The 19,574-nt window shown below is 40.0% G+C and overlaps 1 protein-coding gene across 3 annotated transcripts in view; it reads right to left on the bottom strand.

Annotated features, from left to right (window-relative positions):
• Positions 1 to 19,574, bottom strand: part of FAM13A (family with sequence similarity 13 member A) — a 117,322-nt gene that overhangs the window by 90,557 nt on the left and 7,191 nt on the right. For all 3 annotated transcript variants that reach the window (XM_031066438.1, XM_031066437.1, XM_031066436.1), the window contains exons 3-4: positions 14,791 to 14,971; positions 4,894 to 5,053 (exon numbers count right to left, since the gene is read on the bottom strand). In XM_031066438.1, coding sequence (XP_030922298.1) covers positions 4,894 to 5,053; positions 14,791 to 14,971 — 341 coding nt within the window. The remainder of the gene's footprint in view (positions 1 to 4,893; positions 5,054 to 14,790; positions 14,972 to 19,574) is intronic.

The raw sequence follows: 19,574 nt of genomic DNA on the forward strand, positions 1-19,574 counted from the left end.
GTTAAAGTGCAAAAAACTACTCTGTCAACTCATCCTCCCCACTGAAGTGGCAGCTCTGGCTAGAAGACAGGAAACAAACAGGATAAAAATGCAGGGAGGTAATTGCATCTAAAATAAGAGTTCTTTTGAAACTATTTGTTTTTGCAAAAATCAGCAGGAGACTGATTTCTGCAGCTCTTCAGGAACTCAAACCTACCTGTTCAGAGGTCATCAGAATGCAACTACAATATACTCAAAATGATAAAGCTGTAGATGTATTTACTTGACTTTGTAGGATCAACTTTGAATTTGATTTTAATGTTATATTACATTAATATTACTTTAATGTTACATTAATTTTCAAAATGCACTTGCTTTTTCTTCTGCATCAGGTGAACAGGGTATGTATTCTACCACCCAGCTAGAGAGGAATGGGAAAAGCCTTCTGCATTCCTGTCCCAAACATGTGATCAAATCAGGAACAGCATTACATCCTCATAATGCCAGTGTTCTGTGCCAGTGCAAATATTTATGTGCTCTGAGCTGACTGGTTCTTGAAACTAGAAGTGCTCTGTCAAGAAGGCATTGGAGGGAAAAGGTGAAATACAACAGAAGGAAAAAAAAGATATTGTAACCCTTGTATGACTAGGTAATAGAGTATATGTTTTATTTGAAGACAATACTGAGCTATAAACCATGCTATTAAAGGTGACATGTTTCACCTCAAGCCAGTAGAAGGAATAATTCTAGAAATCTCCTAAGAGCAAGTCTCATCATAGTTCTCCTGCCCAAATTTCCCTTGCCACCTGAACTAAATAAAAATCTTCACTGCCTATCTCTGATCATTAGAGAAGCCTAATGACTGTTATCCTAAGATCCCAATTCATTCCAGCAATACACCACTGGCTAGTGCTACAACATAGGACATACAATTACAGTTCAAACAGCAATTCAAGACCTTTTTTTATATTTTATTTTATTTATTGTTATTTATTGTTCAAATTATCATTTCTGTTGTTACCATAGGTTTTGTAAACCTATATCTTCCAGAAGGTTACAAAATTGGCAATACTGCAACTCAAGACTGACTAACTGTTCATTACTTGAGTTATCACTCAGTTTAGTAACATAAAATTCTAACAGGATCATATGGATTCACACTAGGAATTCTGTTACAAAACAAAATATAAGCATTATTTTCTTACAAACTCCTGACACTTATAATGTGAACACGCACAACAGTGCAGATGTACTATCAGAAAATTAACTGTTTACACACAACACTGCCTAATAAAAACCAGGTATTTACGATCCTGACAATGTGACCTCTGAGCAAGCACCTAATCAGAATGTTCAACCCACTTCACCTATTTCTCTCTAACTAGCAGAGCCTACTGAGAAACAGACTGAGACTCTTACTGACTTAGGAAATTGAGGTAAAGCTTGGATTAAGGATTGCAGTAATATCTGGCTGCAAATGAGACCTGTAAACTCCAATAAACTCCAGTTTATTTCAGAATTTTAAAAAACAATCAATCAAATCCTAAAATTCTTTTATTATAAGGCATTTCCAAATATAGATATATTTCTGAAGAAAGCACATGTTATACTTCCACCTGCTGGCCACCAAACTGGATAATCATCTGGTATCATTCTAATAGGTGGAACAAAATCCTTCCAGGCAAGGTGTCATGAACCTGACAGTTCAATTTCCCATTGAAATAGAAACTATTCTAAGACAAATTTTCTTTTTTGTTAAAATTGTACTTTTTAAGAACATGTAGATGTTTCCAAAGAAACACATTCTATAATTTCTAAATATAATATAATGAGAAATAATTATAATATTGAGCAATGAGCACGAGGAGGCTTTACAGCCCTGGGAACAAAGCAGGGACTGGAATGCAACTAGCAGAGATTTCCAGCTGCCTTATTTTCTGAATTGTGATCCACTGAGAAAGCAAGCTAAGAAATCCCTTTTACCTGGCACAACTTGTCTTTCCCAATGACTGAACAATATTTGAAAGAAGAAATATAACAGGGATTAAGGTGTTCCTGTGCCTCCTCAGTGCACATACACAACAAGAATGGTAGTTCAACTATCAACAGCCCTACAAAATCACGTCTCTTTTTCCCATCTCTAACACTAATTAATTTTCTCCCTCCTTAAAACATATTTTCTTTAAGCTGCCACAGTCTGATTCAAATGCTCTTGCTCCACCCGGAAGCCTGCAGCACTGTGGATTTGCCCTAGGTATGACCAATACAGTAAACAAGATGCAACTTGCTCCACTTGAGCTGTTTTTCCTTTCCAGTACACTGCTGCAAGAGAAGAGTGATGCTTCCATGACTTCATCTAATGATCTACGTATTCTGTGACAAGGCTGTGGGACTTCAGAGAAAAATGTAAACATGGAAAAGTGAGGAAGAAGTGCGAGTGAAGGCAATCATAGGAAAGGAAGCAGTGTAGTGACTCAGTGTGAAGTGCTGGCAATACAGAGAGGGATGCGGGGGAAAGGATGATGGAATACCCAACAAGGAAGTGAGTGAGATCATCTAAAACTCTCCTCACCCTATTGCTGTTCCCAAAACAGAAGCTAAAAAAGCCACTTAAATAAATGCAGATAAGTTTGGTAAAGGGCAAGCCCACAGTTTCTTCACTTTCCTTGCCATTCACTCCCCCATCCCACCGTGGTTCAGGCTTAAATGCAACATCCTTAAAAGCAACAGGGCCTAAGTTTATAAGAGCACTGTCCTGAGCATCCTACATTCTTTGCTGCTTACAACAGGATTATTTGGAAAATTTCTATCCACCTACCTGTAGATAAATAAATGGCTTTTCCAGAAGCAGTAACTTTGCCTACAGATAGGTGGGTGTTTTCTGGACACAGCGACACAGGTCATGACAAATAATTATCTGAGGCATTTGTTCTTGTATAACACAGACCAGCTTCTACTGTAAATAATGGTTCATGCATTAACAATCTGGCAATCACTTTTCTCAACTGAATCTCATCATCACTTGGTTATCTCTTCAAGTGTACCATCTCTAGTTTATTATACAAATTGACTAGGATGGGGGATATTTGCTAGGATACAAAAAATGTAACCTTTGAGAATAATATGAAATGTCCCTTCATAGAGCCGCCTGACAAATTTCAAAAAAACCTTCTTAGTACCTTTGCTACATGACATTAGATGATTGTACTTCTTGTGTTTGAATATGTGCCTTGATTAAACTAGAAACTTCCCACCCAAATCAGATGGACAACAAACAAGGTCAAATTTTTGCAGCTGGCTGCCAGCAGAATTTGGAAAATATCAACAAGGTCCAAAGATGCAAGCACAATGTGAACCCTTGTACTTAGGCATGGCTTTCTCAGGCAATCATCTGTCTCCTGAGGCAACGCAATGGGCAACACTTCACAACTCATTTGAGTAATTGTATCTCTTAGTGTATTTTGTTGAAGTAATTCTGGTTGTCAACATGTAATTTGATAGCTTGTATCTCTCAACAGTTGTGGGAAATTTCCCAGATCTTCACCTTAGCGCAATCCCAATTACTACAAAGTCCTCAGAATTGAAAGACTATTTTGGCTTCTGGAACTTGCTGAGGCTTGAAGGAGAAGGAAATACATCTGAAGCTTTTCTTCTGGGCCCTTTTTTTTTTAAATATGTTCTTTCCCTGGTTCTGCTGCTGAAGTGACCATCAGTGGCTAAACATCACTGTCACTGGCCAGGCAGATCACTTCCACTACCCAGAAGTTACTGTTACACCGGAAGGCTATCAGTGATTCTATCTCCTTCCACAGAAGCAATTCAGCCGAGTACTAGTAACAGTTAAAAGACAACTAAATACATCAAAATACTTCCTCACTGATTCCCCACTTAAGAAAACCAGCAACCCTTCTAAAGGCAGCTGAGCCCAACTGATACCGATTCAGCAGACCCTCCTGTGATACATCGCAAAGGCAGAGATGTTATCAGCTGATTTCATCTGAATGGCAGAACCTGGGCTCACACCAAACTTCCTGTTCTGTCAAGGTCAAAGACACTGTATTTTCATAACTTATTTTCTGACAACTTCTATTCCAGACAGTGAAGGCCAAAGTGATTTTATCGGCGGGTAAAACCCTACCAAGTGGGTAAAACCCTACCAAGGATAGGCACGTAGTTCAACCCTCCCAAACTCATGAATTCACACCCTTTAAGAGAGTAATTATCAGCACAGTTAACACACAATAAGAAATGAGGCACCTGCAAACCATCTCATGACCATTTTCCCCGCACAGACTTGAGGTTGTTTCCTGTGGTAGAGACAGCACAAGCCAGAACAATGCACCTTTGGTTGCCTTACTTCTCAGCTTTTAAATGTTAGAATCCTTTGATGTTACACACAAGCCCTCTTCCCACCAAAGGCATAATACTCTAACAACAACACTTTTCTTTAAAGTGTTGTACTTTTTTCAAAGACTCTTATTTAATGCTTCTCTTCAAGTACATCCAGAAATGGCTGAGTCAGAACACCTGACTTTTAAACTCAGGTTCATGTTTGAGACAGGCAGACTTCACACAAAGGCAAAGGTTAGAAACTTCTCTCCTAGAGGTTTGGTACTCTAGGACCACTGTCCTTAGAATTATTCTGCCTCCTCATTTGAAAACATTTAAATTTTAGTGAATATATTTCCTGCATAAATAAGTGTGTAGCCAACAAAGAGTAAGACATTGAATAGAATGAACTTCCAGACCAGTAATGAAAATTAGCCTATCAGCAGAATCAATGTGTAAACTGCATATCAATCAATAACACGGAACATTATTACAACAGCCTGCCTCCAATTATCTAAAAGATTTCTGAATTGAAGCTTGAATTATTGATTTGCTGGGAGAAAATGAAATATTAGAGATACTCACTTTTACCAAAATTATTTTTGCTAGCTCTTCACATACAGGCTTTTCTTCATCCTTCTTCAAGCCTTCTAATTCAAACAAAGTATTGTAATTTTCCAGCATTTTTGTCATTATCTTGTTGCAGATCTCCAGTTCCTTCATCCCTTCAAATCCAGAGCGCACACTAGAATTGGAGAGATGACAAAGTAGAGTGTTACAGGGACTCAACATACAAAAGGTCCTGCAGAGGGTCTCTGTAACATTTCATTTGTGGACACAGGCTGGATGGCAGGCACAGGAAACTCTGAACTGGAAAGGAGGCCTGTGCCTATGTTGTTAACGACTACCATAGTTTGTTTGCAGTTTTTCTTATCAATATTAAATACCAGACCTTTGGCCAAGCTACCTTATCCACAGAATCCAGGCGGGGATAGAATTGAGACAGCCACCAAATGAGGAGCCACCAACTCTGCTGCAAGCTGGGTTTCATGACCCACAGTGCAGACAGCTCAGGCATTCAGATGCTCTGAACTGTTCATTCAAGAGTCAGATTCCTCCAAAACCTGGTTCATGATAACCTCAAAGGTACACAAGAAGGATAAGTGAAAAAATTAGGAAATCCCACATGCTAATCAAAACACTGAAAGTTAAACAAGGTCTTTGCCTTCAGATGACCCAATTCTGTCATCAGAAAACCAGATTTTTTAATCTAACTTTTAAAAACACTAGATTTTTTAATCTAACTTTTGAGTTACCATTTCTTTTGCAAGTTGGGTCATAACTCAAAATGGCTTTCTAAAACATAGAGATAGGTGGTGCCTTTCACAGAAGAGCCTAAAAGATCAATACAAAAAGTGATTCCTAAGTTCCATTTTCTGAGAGAATAACCAACTTCTTGGCTGCTGAAGAAGAGGCTTCTTTCTCTCTTGAAACAGGCCCCTTTGCAGCTTACCACAGACCTTAAAGGCACACAGAAAAGGGAAGATACTGTATCTGCATGTTTCCTTATCTATTTCACACAACTCTCTCATGCAGCAAAAAATGCATGTCACTTGCAACAGAGCTCATAATTCATTGAAGCATCTAATGATAATCTGCAAACTTTATTGACAATTTTATTGGCCCCAAACTGACTTAAATCCCATTTTAATGCAAAAGCACAATATCTGAAGGATCTTCTGCAATCATTCAGTGCAATCATTCACTACCTATTGTACAGTATTTCCAGTAGACACAGGCTTCTCAGTAAGCCACAAAGTGGCTGCATGGATGTGAATTTCCTAAAGATCTTCTAAAGTGGCAGAGACTGATGATCAGGAGTAATGAAACACAGGAAACATTTACAGTGAAGAAGCAGAGAAGCCAAAACCAAAAAAAAAGTTTCAAGTACCTTTTGGCTGAAGACAAGAAGACGTTATGTGAGAAGAAAACACAACCCAAACTCCCAAAAGCAAAACAAATTCCCCCTGAGCTACTTTACAGGGATGTAACTTGAAAGTAAACCTACCCTAAAACTTTAACTGCAGTTTATCGGGGTCAGATATGCATTTCAACAACAAGGCTCTGAAAGCTGATGCTCCCAGAAATTTGTCATGAAAAAGTGCCTTTATGTAGGGGCTACTGATCCTTCTCAATGCTTTACTCTGTGCCATACATCTACGTGTCAACAGGGAGAGTAACCACTGCAGCGGAACACATCTTTGTAAGATGTGTACTCCAGAACAGAGTCTTTATTGCTATTATTTCAACATTTAATACATGCTAGAGTAGCAGGACCTGAGTTTTAAAGGATTGAATTCTTTTATGCTGTAGAATATTGGCAGCTGTAAAAATGTGTCAGTCTCAGCTGATTGATTTCTTTAGTGTGGAAGTTGGCCTCAGACTAAATAAAGAACAAATGGGACAACTTCTGCTGATGGATGTGCATGTATGCTCTGGCCAATTCACTTTGAAGAATGTCACATATTCACTAAAACTTAGTAAGTGGCCTGAAGAAAGTGTATGTATGCAGTAGGCCTATGCAATTGTCCTGACTGAAGGGAACCCCTCTTCCCATGCTAAATGATGTGCTCCAGTGTTGGTGTGCTGCAAAGCCTGCCTAGGCTAGCTGAGGCAAATCCTGACTATTACCTTCCTGATTTCTTTCTCCAAAACAGAGTACAACTTAAATAACGGCACACCTATGAATCTCATTCCCAGGAAAAGGACTGAAAATGTAATAGAGCACATGCAAGTCAAAATAAAGACTCCAGATAGCAGAATTTTCACCTAAGCCATATCTGCTCGGAATTACAGCCAACAGGTGGCTACTGGCAACAGCTAATACAAAAAATTCTACCTGGTTGAAAACCAGTCCAGTCTATAGTTCCCACAAAGCACAAAACCAGTACTTAATTTCTGCCCAATTCCATTACTTTCTTGCCCTCCCTTCCCCACACTACCTTGTCAGTTAAAATATATTAGATCAAACCTGTGAAAAATCGAACATCCCATTCTGAACAATTCTGTATGAGTAGGGTGAGACACATATGCAAAACACAAGGCTAAAGCTCATGGCTTCAGTCTTTTTTAACACCTCTCTCTGAGTGTAACTAAGCAAAGGACCATGAAGTGATTTATTTTAATGGAAATTTACCATATTTTATTCATTGCCACCTCTCAGCCACATTAACAGGCATATTTAACAAAGTTTCTAATATATTTCTCCTATAATTGCTATTATTAGACCTCAGTCATGATAAGGACTATTACACTCTTTGAGCTCTCCATGGTGACATTTTCCTTTCAACAAATATATGCTGAGCTGAAGATAAGTTTATATTATGAACACACACCACCCTGCCTATTTATACAAAGTAAACCCCATCTGCTGCCACACTGCATGATCTACCAGTTTGACTAGACTTTTCTGAAAATGCACGTAAAAAATAGCATTTTACTTTAGCTCTTCTCATTCTGAAAAGTCATGACATCTACAAATGTCACTTCAACTGACTAGAAAAACCCAGATCTGTGAGAAAATATTCTCTCACACTTCCACTTTCCTGATGCACACCCTACTCCTTGGAAAATTTTCATGATCATTTATGAAGATCTTGTTAAAACATCACAGTATAAAACTGTTCATAGTCATGGCTCCCTTATGTCTATTTTCATGTTAATTAAGCATTACAACTGCAATGCTTTGAGAGTTAGACACACAATTTACTCTAGTTACAAAATCCTCAACAGAAGGACTTCATCCCCTTCCAGCCACATATGTACAAATTACTTCAGTAGCAGCATCAGAAGCATCAGTTTCACTACCACAAACAGCAGAAGGGTGCCATAAACCTGCAATTTCTATGGTTATTTCTAGCAGAAAAAGTGTTGATAAGCTCAGATCTATCTCAGCAATTTGAACTGGAAAACTCCCACTGAAGTTAGCACAGTGGCTTGCAAAGTCATCAACAGATACACAGCAAAGGCAGAGCAGGAGCAAATTCCCTAGTGTGCCCTCCCTTAGATTCCACAGACACCTGCCCTTCCCAGAGAGATGCTCTGAATGATCTGTGTGCAAAGCACAGTGTGTCTGCTTTAAATATTTGGAAAAATGTGCTTTGTCTAAATGAGGCACCAGCGTTAAGAGTATCTGACACAGTTAAGAAGGGTCAAGGGCAAGGGTGCATCAGTACCACAAGTTTTGCAGGATATTAAAACCTGAAATTATTGGTGAGTCATTTTAAAGCAGAAGAAGCAGTAGTTCTCAAAATTAAAACATTACTTGGTAATTGGATCAGGCTGTCAGCTCTTCACTTCAAAATCTGATACCCAGCAGCATTTCACACTTCTGCACAGTGTCCTGCCAGCATGGCTGGCCCACCCAATGCAGCTCCACACAGCTCCTGTCCATGCAGACACCACACCCACATGTTCTTTGGGTTTTCCAGACGGAGTCCATGTCTCTTTCCACAGGGATGCTCAAGAAAGCTTGTCTCAAAGGGTTAAACCACAGCAAGGCTCTGTGTCCCAGCTTTTACTCAGAAGCAAAGTGACCTGAGGTCAGATTAACTCACTGTAAAAGAATTCCTTACATCTCAGGCATTTAGTTAAATGAATTTACCTCAGGGTCTCTGCAAACAAGCTCTAACAGGCTGAATGCAGAGTGGGCTTTCCAGACAGTGAACCTCCAGACTCCACTGAGAGCAGGGCAGTGACACACACAAACATGACTGCACGTGGCAGGACAGGCATCACTGCAAGGCTCTGTCACCATTCACCGCACCTGGGAAACTTGCTTCAAGTGGCCAGGAGGACCTGGGAAGTAGTAATCTGTCTATAATGAGCTGAACCGAGGTCACTGAACTGATTTCCCCAGACAGCAACTGCTGACAGCTCCCTGTCACAACTGAGAACCAGAGATTTCCATGTGAAAGGGTCATCTAATTACAAATTCCCAACAGTGCTTGACCCCACCCTGTCTGAGATGAAAGATGCACATTACCATTTCCCCAAGTGGCTTTGCAGAAGCAGCTTGCATGGAATGACAGCACTGTAAGCCTAATTTACAGTCACAGGGGGCTACACACTACTTTCGCTGCTTGTACAGTACCTTTCATAAAGAAGCACCACAAAGTCACCTTATCATTCTCCCAGGGAATCCTGCCAGAAATATGGGACTCAAAGGACAGGGAAACACTGCATGGATTTTTTCTTTCTCCAGCCCCAGCAAAACATTTTCATTAGTATCTCAGATGCCCATGAGTCCCTCAACAAGCACATATGGAGATTTTGAGAGCAGAGTTGCAGTAATTTATAGAGGTTACAACTCGAGGCAGTCTGTTCTGTGCCTCTAGGCAGACTTCACTGTGTCTGTAACAGATCCAACCTCCTGGCCAGAACTCATCCACTTCAGGTGATGAAAGGGATTTGTCCTGACACATCACTCCACAAACTGATGCAGCTGAAAACAGGCACATATTCATGTCTGCAGACTCTGCTGCAAGATCACAGTCTAATAAGTAGCTAAAGATACAGCTACGCTCACTTGAGACAGTTGTTCATCTCAGTCTGTATGACTCCTTTACATGCTCTGCATCATTTGCAGCCTTACCAATGTGGGTGAAATGCAATGACAGATACAACTACAGAGATTTTGCAGAAATGTTTTAGCTCCTGTGATACTGGAGAATCCTGGAGAGTCAAATCTGGGGCATGCATCTGCCTGTTTGTTAAAATCTGTTCCAGATTATCGTCTCTAGGATCAGATTTATTAGCCTAAGTCAACTCGGTAATTCAGCTCTATCAGCACTGCTTGCAAAATAACAAATAATTAATAAAAAATAATAGCACTAATAAATAATAATAAAACAACAGCACATAATGAATGATAATAATAAAATGCAAAATGCAGGCAACACAGGTAACACAAAGCAGTTAGAGTGATACTGCCACAAAGGCTTTACTGATTGGCTTCATTTATATGCAAAATCTTTTGCTTCAGCAAAAGCTCCATTTTTCATCATGAAATTACAGTGACAGAAGGCATCTTAGAGAGTGTAACCTACATAAAGGGGGACAAAGGGCAGTCCATAGCCTAACATCCCCTTACAAAGTGCATTGCTCTCATCTCCAAATATTTCAAAGCAGAGGCTCCTCAAAAACTCTCCTTGTGATTGCATTTGAGCTGTATTGCTGAGCTCAAATATTCATGAGTATTTAATATGATTATGGATGAGAACGTTTATAGCCTTGCTATATTATACTTGATGTTTTAAACTGTCATTAAAGGCTTCAGCATACTGAATACTTAGGAAAAATTCCTTTGCAGTGCTGGAAAATGCAGTATTTAAAATCTATGTGAACCCTGTAAGAAAGGTTATTCTTATGCTCCAATTTGTAATAATTCATGTTTAAACAAAATATTCAGTACTCATTTTGCCCCCAGTCCTGGATTGCGATTTGTTTTGAAGACTGATGCAGGATTGGGGCTGCACTGCCTGAAAACAAAGCCCATCTACATAATGTTCCAAAGGCCAACATTACTCACTGAGAAATATTAATTCAGCCCCTCTGCTTTCACTTCAGTTTTGTATACCCAATCCGTGCATGCTCCAAGGCTGCTAGAAACCAAAGTAAGACATTCAAGCATAACTTCAGATCAAATTTTAATTATTTCAAGTTCAGCATCTCTGAAATACCTACATCTACCCTACAATCTACCATTTTCTCCATATCCAAAGATAATATACTTTTCTTGTTACCCTTCGTATTACATAGTCATCATACATAAATAACTGCATCCAACCCCAGCATTTTAAATGGACACCTGTATTTGCCAACCACTTTTGGGGGGATGGAGCAATCCCTCACAACACAATCTCTGTTGGAACAGAACATATCCAAGTTTACGAGGGCTTGAATGATGGAGGCCACCCGCAGAGATGACTGCTTGAGAGAGAGCTGCAAAAAATGGTGCAAATGGATCCTCGGATTACATGTGTTGGACCTCATGTCTTACCATGCCAACCAAAGGACAGGATAAGGGCAGCAGCTCCTCTGACACCCAGCTCCTGGAGAACAGAGAGGAGGAGAGAAAACCCAGTTGGTCCTCTCCATTTCAGCCAAGCAGAGCCCACATAGCAGGCCTTAACTAAGGCTATGTCTCTCCAGGAGCTGAAATTCAGGTCAATGGACAAAACTTCCTCCAAAAGTAACCACACTGCAAATGTTAATACCCTACACAGATTAGCCCAGTGACAGAAAAGACAGCTATTTTTGTTCCTTCATCCTTGTAGCTCCTCCAGGGCGGTATTTCTCAATATACTTGACCTTTGCCTTCCATCACAATAAATCTGAACAAACCAAATTGGGAGAAAACAGTGAACGAAATCTCAAATCTGTTTTTGAGCTGTTTGACCTTGCCCTTTACATGTTCTTGTGTCTTACATCACACTTCAATACAAGGAATGCCAATCGGCATTTATTTCCTTTCTATTCATTAGAAATACAGAAAGGACAAGATAATCTTTCTTAGAAAAACACCAATGCAGTTCGTCAAACAGCAAGTAAGGAAGCAGGGGAAGTACTGGATAAGATAAAAGCAATAAGGGTTGAAGGTTTAGGAGACGGGATACATTACAGAGGATATGATGTAGAAAAACAGAATGAGATTAAGAGAATTAAAATGAAGTCTAAATATCTGGAAAGTGGCCAAGAAGCATGATTTATTCAACTGTTAAACAACTTCAGTTATGGAGTAGGAGATACTATGCTTAAGTAGCTGAATTGTCACTAAAAATACCTTGCCAAAAGAAGTCCTTCACTATCAGCAGATGGGCTTTATCTTCTCTGACACTGTGCCTTAACCACACAAACTGACATTAATTTTAGACATGAGTGTGAATTTCTGACAGAAAAATCTCAGTTCTCCCTGCTTCAGCAGTGTAATTGCTGACAAGCTGAGCCTTCTCTCCTTGCCGTGGAGGAACCCGCCATGCACTGCTCGGAATAAACAACGCAAAGCGAGAGGAGCGATCTCTCAGCCTCCTGCCAATATTTCATTTCTGCAGCTTCTCCAGGGAGTGCCTACAGCCAGCAGAGAGAGACAGCCCTTGCCAAGCAGGTTTCAGGCAGCCTTACTCTGTAGCTCTGAAATGTGTTCTGAGGATCTCCTTCTGGATGCTTGGCCAACCAACTGGTTAAGCCCAATACCTAAAAACAGTGCTGCAAGTTCTTACTTCTCCCTATCAAATATTTGTTGGTACAGAGAGTCACAGTTCCAGCAATAGAAGACCGCATCCATTAACACAGGAGAAAAGGGTATTTGAACTGTTGCTCACAATCTTTGTGTCTGAACCACAAGAGTGAACTGCTCTGAAAAGATCAAGATCTGATAAAACACAGAGCTGAAACACAAGATGGTGAAACTTAGCTTAAATAAAAATCTACATGCCTAATTCTAACCTATTTGGGGCTTTTAAAAAATTCATTGGCCATTTGGTAAGTGTGAGGCCTTGCTTTCAATGCCTGTTTTGCCACATGAGCATTTATTTCAAGGTATCACATCTGCTGGACTGGTTATGCTCACATCCAGACTCACAAGCATTTGGTTTTTCACCCCAGTGATCTCTACCTTCCTCAGTCTTCTGCAATGCAATGAGGTGTTTCCATCTCTGTACCTTACAAAAACGCTTCTGTCTTTTCCTTGCTGTCTTAGGAGCAGAGATCAGTTGTGGCAACAATTGTAGAGCTTCAAACACATTCAATTTGGTTTAATATTAGGAACACCAGTTGCAAATCTGAACTGCAATTCTCTGCATTCTACACCAAAAAATATGCACAGCTAATTTTTGAACTCTCCTGAAAGAAGTGATGAGTAAACTAAAAATTATTCTAATAGCCACTTGGGAGCTTGAGTCATGGAGATTTAGCCATTGAACTCAAATTCTTCTAATTACTTTGTTTGTTCTGAACTCTGCTAATACATTTAGACAGGAATTCCCAAACCACCCATATGAATGCAAGTTTAAAAAATTGGTTTGCTTTTCCTTGTCAGAAATTCACAGTATTGTGCTTCCAGTAATTCTCATATTCATGCATTCCCATGCATACTACTGTCTTTTGAGCATTTTTTGTTTCTGAGAGCAAAACAATTATTTTTTAAATATACTTTATCTTTTTGTACTAACACAGCAAATGCTTTAATCCTGAAATTCACCTTCATCGTCCACCAGCAACATCTTAGTATAAGGCAGCCATATAGTCACTAGGACAAGCTTTAGTTTAAGTGTCTCATTCCTCCATGTTCTCTCCCTAATCAATGGAAAAAGATATGCTCCTTAAAAAGACAGCAGGCAACATCTAGTCTAGGTACAAGGAATTGTCTCAACATAATACAGGAACCTAATTTCTGTTTTCACTCTTTAAAGAAATCTACGTCTTTCCAAGAGGAAACTCAGGGGGAAAGATTAAATTAATTGCTCAACAAAACTAAGTTTTACTAGACAACTCAGTTGTCTAAGAATCCAGAGTGATATTTTACAAAAATCAATACAAATGCAACATTGATACAAGGAACTCACTTGTCTCTTCTTGGTGATATCACACATCTTTCAAGAGTGATGACTGAACTAAAATGCTTAGGTGTCTCCCATGTCAAAGACCTTGGATGCTAGCCAGTGGGCTCATTGCAGAGGTGAAGGTGCTAACGCTGCACTGCATCACTGCAGTGACTCAACAGAAACCTTCTCACCCAGGAGTGTTCTTGCACCTGGAAATAACTGTTCTGGCTACTGCTGCAAGCTCCCCCAGCACTTAAAATACGTCTTCAGCACAAGCACCCAGAACTGCACCTAGTGAAAGAACCCAGCAAAGCTATTGACCCCAGTATGGAGGTTTAAGAGACCAGCGGAGCCCCACAAGCTCCAGAGCAGTTTCTAAATACACTAGAAGGACAGAGAGACCAGAATCATCAGCATTTGAGGGCAGACACCAGAGCACAAGGCCAAACATGCAGACAGTATGCAGTATGCATCTCTAGAAATTATATAGCACCTGGGTGCTGCACTGGAGTCCTTTCCCACCAAAGATCCTTTGTCAAAGCCTTCTGGAGAGAAGCACTCATATTAACTGACAGCAAAGGAAGAAACTTGTATGAGAACACACCACCTTGCACTGACACAGTCTGAAGGCCTTTCACTGTTACACTTCTGCTCTGCTACCAAAGCAGCCACACAAAACTGATAAACAGTTCAGCAAACAGCAAGAGGAAATGGGAGAGCAACTCCACTTCCATTTGGCTCAAAAACAGCTTTAGCACTCAAGTTGAACACAGAGTCCCTGTCACTGCCTCCATCTGATCACCCTGACAAAGTAGATTTCTGACATCTACATTTCTGGCCACCTGCCAGCAAACAGGGTATAGTAAAAAGCCCAACTTACTGAAAGCAGTTTGGTCCAAATACAGTGGCAAGATTGCCAAGATTCATCCTGTTCTCTATGTGATGTTCAGCAACCTTTACCAGGAACTGGCACAGGTACTTCAGCAAGGAGTAATGAGCTTCAGGCAGTTCTTTAAGGAGTTCTTTCAAGTAACTTTCCTTCTGCATGTCGTTTCTAGAGTCTGGGAAAAGGAAGAGAAGAAAAAACATATATATATGGTTTTCTTCATTGCTGCCAACTTAATTACATGGGTGAGCAAGCAGTGGAAGCTAAAATTCACTCCTATTTCTGCTCAGAGACACACAGCTCCTCAGTTTTCCTCAGGGAATGTGCATGTTTGTCCTGAGGCTCATCCTGGCCACCAAGGGCGCTATTTCATTCTTACCTTTATGCCATAACCTTTTTCCTGAACAGATTGAACAGTTACTAACAGCCAGCTAAGAGCTTTAGGGCACGTTTATCCCCACCTGGCACAGCTAAATCTGCTTTAACTCCCTCTCTATCAGATCTTCAGATTCCATGCTCCTTCTGGATGTCGTCCCTACTTCCCAAACCCTTCTCATACTATTAGTTTCCATTCCCATGAAAACCTTCAAAAATTAGAAAGCAAGAATGGTAAAACAAAGGATCTCCTGAAATGCAGAGTGTTATAACAGCATTACAATACCTTCTGTGGGTGACAACTCTGCGACATATTCAGGAAGGAGTATTCCTTATGGGAAACAGACTGTTCTGGGCATTGCCACGCTCCTAAATGAGTCAAAAGGTGGCCTCATGCTAGAAAGTAGCCTTGCTATACTGAACAATCTTCTAGAATTTAGGTATGGATAAAAGCTTTCCATATTGAACTGAGTCACATCCAAGTATTTAAGTAAAAATTGCATGAACTTCACAGATGCTGTATTTATACAGACCCAGGTGGTGAACACAAGCTTGGCCTCACACACAGCTTCTGCTTAATTGCGTCCTGCTGCTGGGATTGAATTCATGTGCAAAATTTTTTGCTCCCCTCCTCTGTCCCAAAAACACCTTCCAAAGAGTGATTTGTACCCCCCAAAATCTTGGATTTACATGTCAGTAGAAGCAAAGTTTTGAAAGTAAGTCAGTATTGCTTTCCCTTTATACCAAAACAGGATGTGTTAGTCCTTGAAAATATTAATTTCTCCTCTCCATAAAAGTGAAATGTTACTGAAACTTTCCCACATGCATGAAAACCCTAAGGACTCTGCTACATCATTTTCAGACAGAAGACCTCATGCCCTGAAGGTTTTTCCACACCCATCTAATTATAAGCAGTGTCCATTAGCATGAGGCCATCTGTGCATTTCTAGCACTTTTTTTCCTTATTTATCAGCCTTATGGGCTGCTGGTGCTGCTCTGCTGTATGCCCTGCTACCAGCATGCAAAGAAGACTGGCAGGAAAACATCCCATGGCTTGTGTTGCAAGAAAAAAAAAATTTACATTTGTTTCACATTTTTTAGAGAGAAAAAAAGGAGGGAAAACAAAAAAATCATTGAACACTGTTTAATGTATGTATAAAGACTTCAGAAGCCTTGTCTTTGTTTTTACCTTTCATTTCCCAGAATTTTCCCAGGGCTGGGTTGGAGAGTGCTTTGAAAAGTGCTTAGCTGCAATATTATTTCTGTTTTACATTCAGACATTTTCTGTGGCTAATAAACAGGATTTATCCTGCAAATAATTTTGGCAAACAAATGAGGTTTTTTATACATTTATATTTAAATCTTATATAAATAAATATTATTTATTTGCCACTTCATACAGCTGAAACTTGAGGGACTTCATCTGCTTCCAAGCTTAGGATTCCTGCCTTTCCTGACATGCCTAATACTGTACATGGCAAGAAAGCCTTTTTAAGTTTTATATGCATGGTGAATTCACTTTCATATGTCTGTTTTTGTACCACAGACTTAGTATAAATTCTTTCATCACAGCAGACCAAATGCCAGTCAAATTACAGGACCAAATATTTTAACCAACTGATTAACTACATCCTTTTCTTCTACAGATAAGAAATTAGCTCCTTCAGAAAAGTCAAATATCAAATATGCATGAAGCAGATGAGAAAAAAAATCTTATTTGCTTGCTTATCGCAACCTTTTTTAGACTTACAGAGTGGAAAAAACCATCATGACTTTGCTACTACCAATCAGCTTGGCAACAGCAAGAAATCTGATCTATTATTGCAGCAAAATTCAGGAGGCTTCTGAAAGCTGCATTAAATGGAATAACAACACAGAATTTCAGTGCATTTGTATTTGCACTTATCAAAGTGGACTGTACAGTCTCTGACTTGATTACTAATTATCTTTTTATGAATCTTAAAACAAAACACAACTAATTTCCATGTAGCCAAAACATACTCCTAACATACTTTTCTTCAGATAACAAAGCAACTAGCACAGTGTTTTCTACTACAAATTGCTTGCAGTTATGATAAGGAAAGCCAAAGCCATCTCCCAGAAAAAATGTACCTCTTCCATCACCATCACCCTGTCATCTAATTAGGGAATGCCCTTGATAACTAATTGCCTCTCTGAGTCTCCCACTGGGACTTTACACTGATGGGTACTTTTTCATTTGCTGGAGGAATTTCCATCCCTTCCAAACCAGGAAGATGCTAATAACCACCACAAAACATTCCGAGCACAGGTTTGCACTCTGACAACAAACAAAGCTATTGGGCCTGTGGCCTCAGTGGTATTTTCTGGGTAGGATGTCCCTGTTCATTAACCATGATGTTTTTGGGGTATGAATCAACATCAAAAATGTTATTGCTGGACACAGCCAACCTTCGTTCATTTCTATACTTTCAAGAACAGACACAGATACCATATCACAAGATGATGAGAAATTATCCTAATTGAAGGATGTAGAGACACTGAGTAACACAAGGCAGCAAACCCCATTTACTGAGCCATCAAATTCCTCTTCTTTGTGAAATCTAAGAAAGAAAATAGGGCTTTGGTCTCTGTCTTCCTTCTCCAGTAAAAAGACAAGGGAAGAAATCAAGTTTTTCTTCCAAAAGAATCCAAAAATCAGAATTAATTTTTTGATTCTTCTGCTGATGACATTTCATGGATTTCAGCTTTATTTTTAAAAATTGCTTTAATAATTCGTGGTGAATCTAGACAGTACCACGCATACACAGTATTCCATGCACTTTGTACGGTTTTCAGGACAAGTCTACAACTGCTATCAATTAATGTATTTCTTCAAATATTACAGCTTTTCAACTTACTAGAGAGGAAAAACAGTCTTGAGTCATAACAACAACCCATTCTTAGGAGCATTCCTCCTCCTTTCCAGTTTGTTCCAAAGTCAGTCACTAAGGTTTACTGAACTGGTGTGACTATCAGAAAAACGTCAGAGCCCCAGAGTGGTTTATGCTACTCATGATTTTCAAGCACAGCATATCCAGTTACTTTGCCTAGGGGATGAGAAGAAAATAAGAATGAAGGCTAAAAGGAAGGCGCTCACAAGGGCAGACAAATTAATTCAATTTTTTATTTTGGGAGCCTTCCAAAAGCCATGTGCAATAGACAGCACCTCAGCCAAGGTCTGCAAGAGAAGCCTGGCTAGATGTACAGTCAGCAAGGGTTTGAAACCAAGAATGAAATACAGTGGATTGGGCTGAGGAAGGGAATAAAACCAGCAGCCTCAGGCCATGTCTAGGCTCAGCAGCCTGAGGACACAAAACACAGAGAGGATCAAGGAAGCCAGCAAGGGCAGCTGGCACCTCAAAGCTGAACTAGGGACTCATTACTGAGGAAGGAGTCAAGGGGACAAGTGAAAAGGACAGGCAGTATCTCCAAAAATGTTAATTAACTAGAATCAGGAGTCACAACAGTGTAGGAGGTACAGAGACATTCGTGAGGGTGTTTTCAGTCTCATTTCATTTCAGCATACACCCACAGCTCACAACAAGAGGGAGATATTTTCCAATAGTTCATGCTATTTCTGAACATATTGAGTGTCTCTGACATACTAGATACACAACTTAATTCCCCAATCCATCTCTGTTCATGTTACTCCTTCATGCTGCCTGAACTTCACTAAATATACGGAATTCATGCAAACAGGTGTGCATAATTGTTTTGCTCAAGTCTCAAATGGTCTGAGCCCAAACAACTCCAGTCTGGAAGCACTGAAGCCGCATTACCACAGTGCCCGAGCCAATTATCTGTGCTGTGAGGTGAGGAAGAAAGGCAACTGCTCAGTGTCATGCTACCACTGCATAGCTCCCAGCTGCCTTGCATGCTAGCAGAGTGGAGGGTAGACAGAAAAGCTTGCATCTGTCAGCAGTTCTCAATGTGCCCTGGGAAGCTGATCTTTGGCACAGAGGCAGCAGGTTGTGCATTGCAGTACCATGGGCACTGGGTTCATTCCTCCCACTGGGCTGAGGGAGGAATGAAAGCATTTCTTTCCACCTCTGCAATCTATGGGAAGTGGGACTCCAGTCTCTCTCTGCCAAGAAATAATCTGCTTCAGACACCATCCTTCAGACATGATCCTGCCCCAGAGGGGGAAAAAATCATGCCTTGTTGCCTTCAGGAGCAGAAATGTTGTAAGCCCTGCTCATAAGAAGGCTGTCATCACAATCCAGCTTGAGACACCTCACTCTCCATCATTATGGCACTTTGCAGCGCTGTATTTATCCTTCATTCCAACATCCTGGAGGAACAGCACACTTCTTTTGCAACTCTGGTGAGTGTCATCTGCATAAAAATCCAGTTCCAAGAGTTTTTACTGCATAACGAACATC

The sequence above is a fragment of the Geospiza fortis genome, unplaced genomic scaffold (assembly GCF_000277835.1).
Source record: "Geospiza fortis unplaced genomic scaffold, GeoFor_1.0 scaffold11, whole genome shotgun sequence".
Classification (NCBI taxonomy): Eukaryota; Metazoa; Chordata; class Aves; order Passeriformes; family Thraupidae; genus Geospiza; species Geospiza fortis.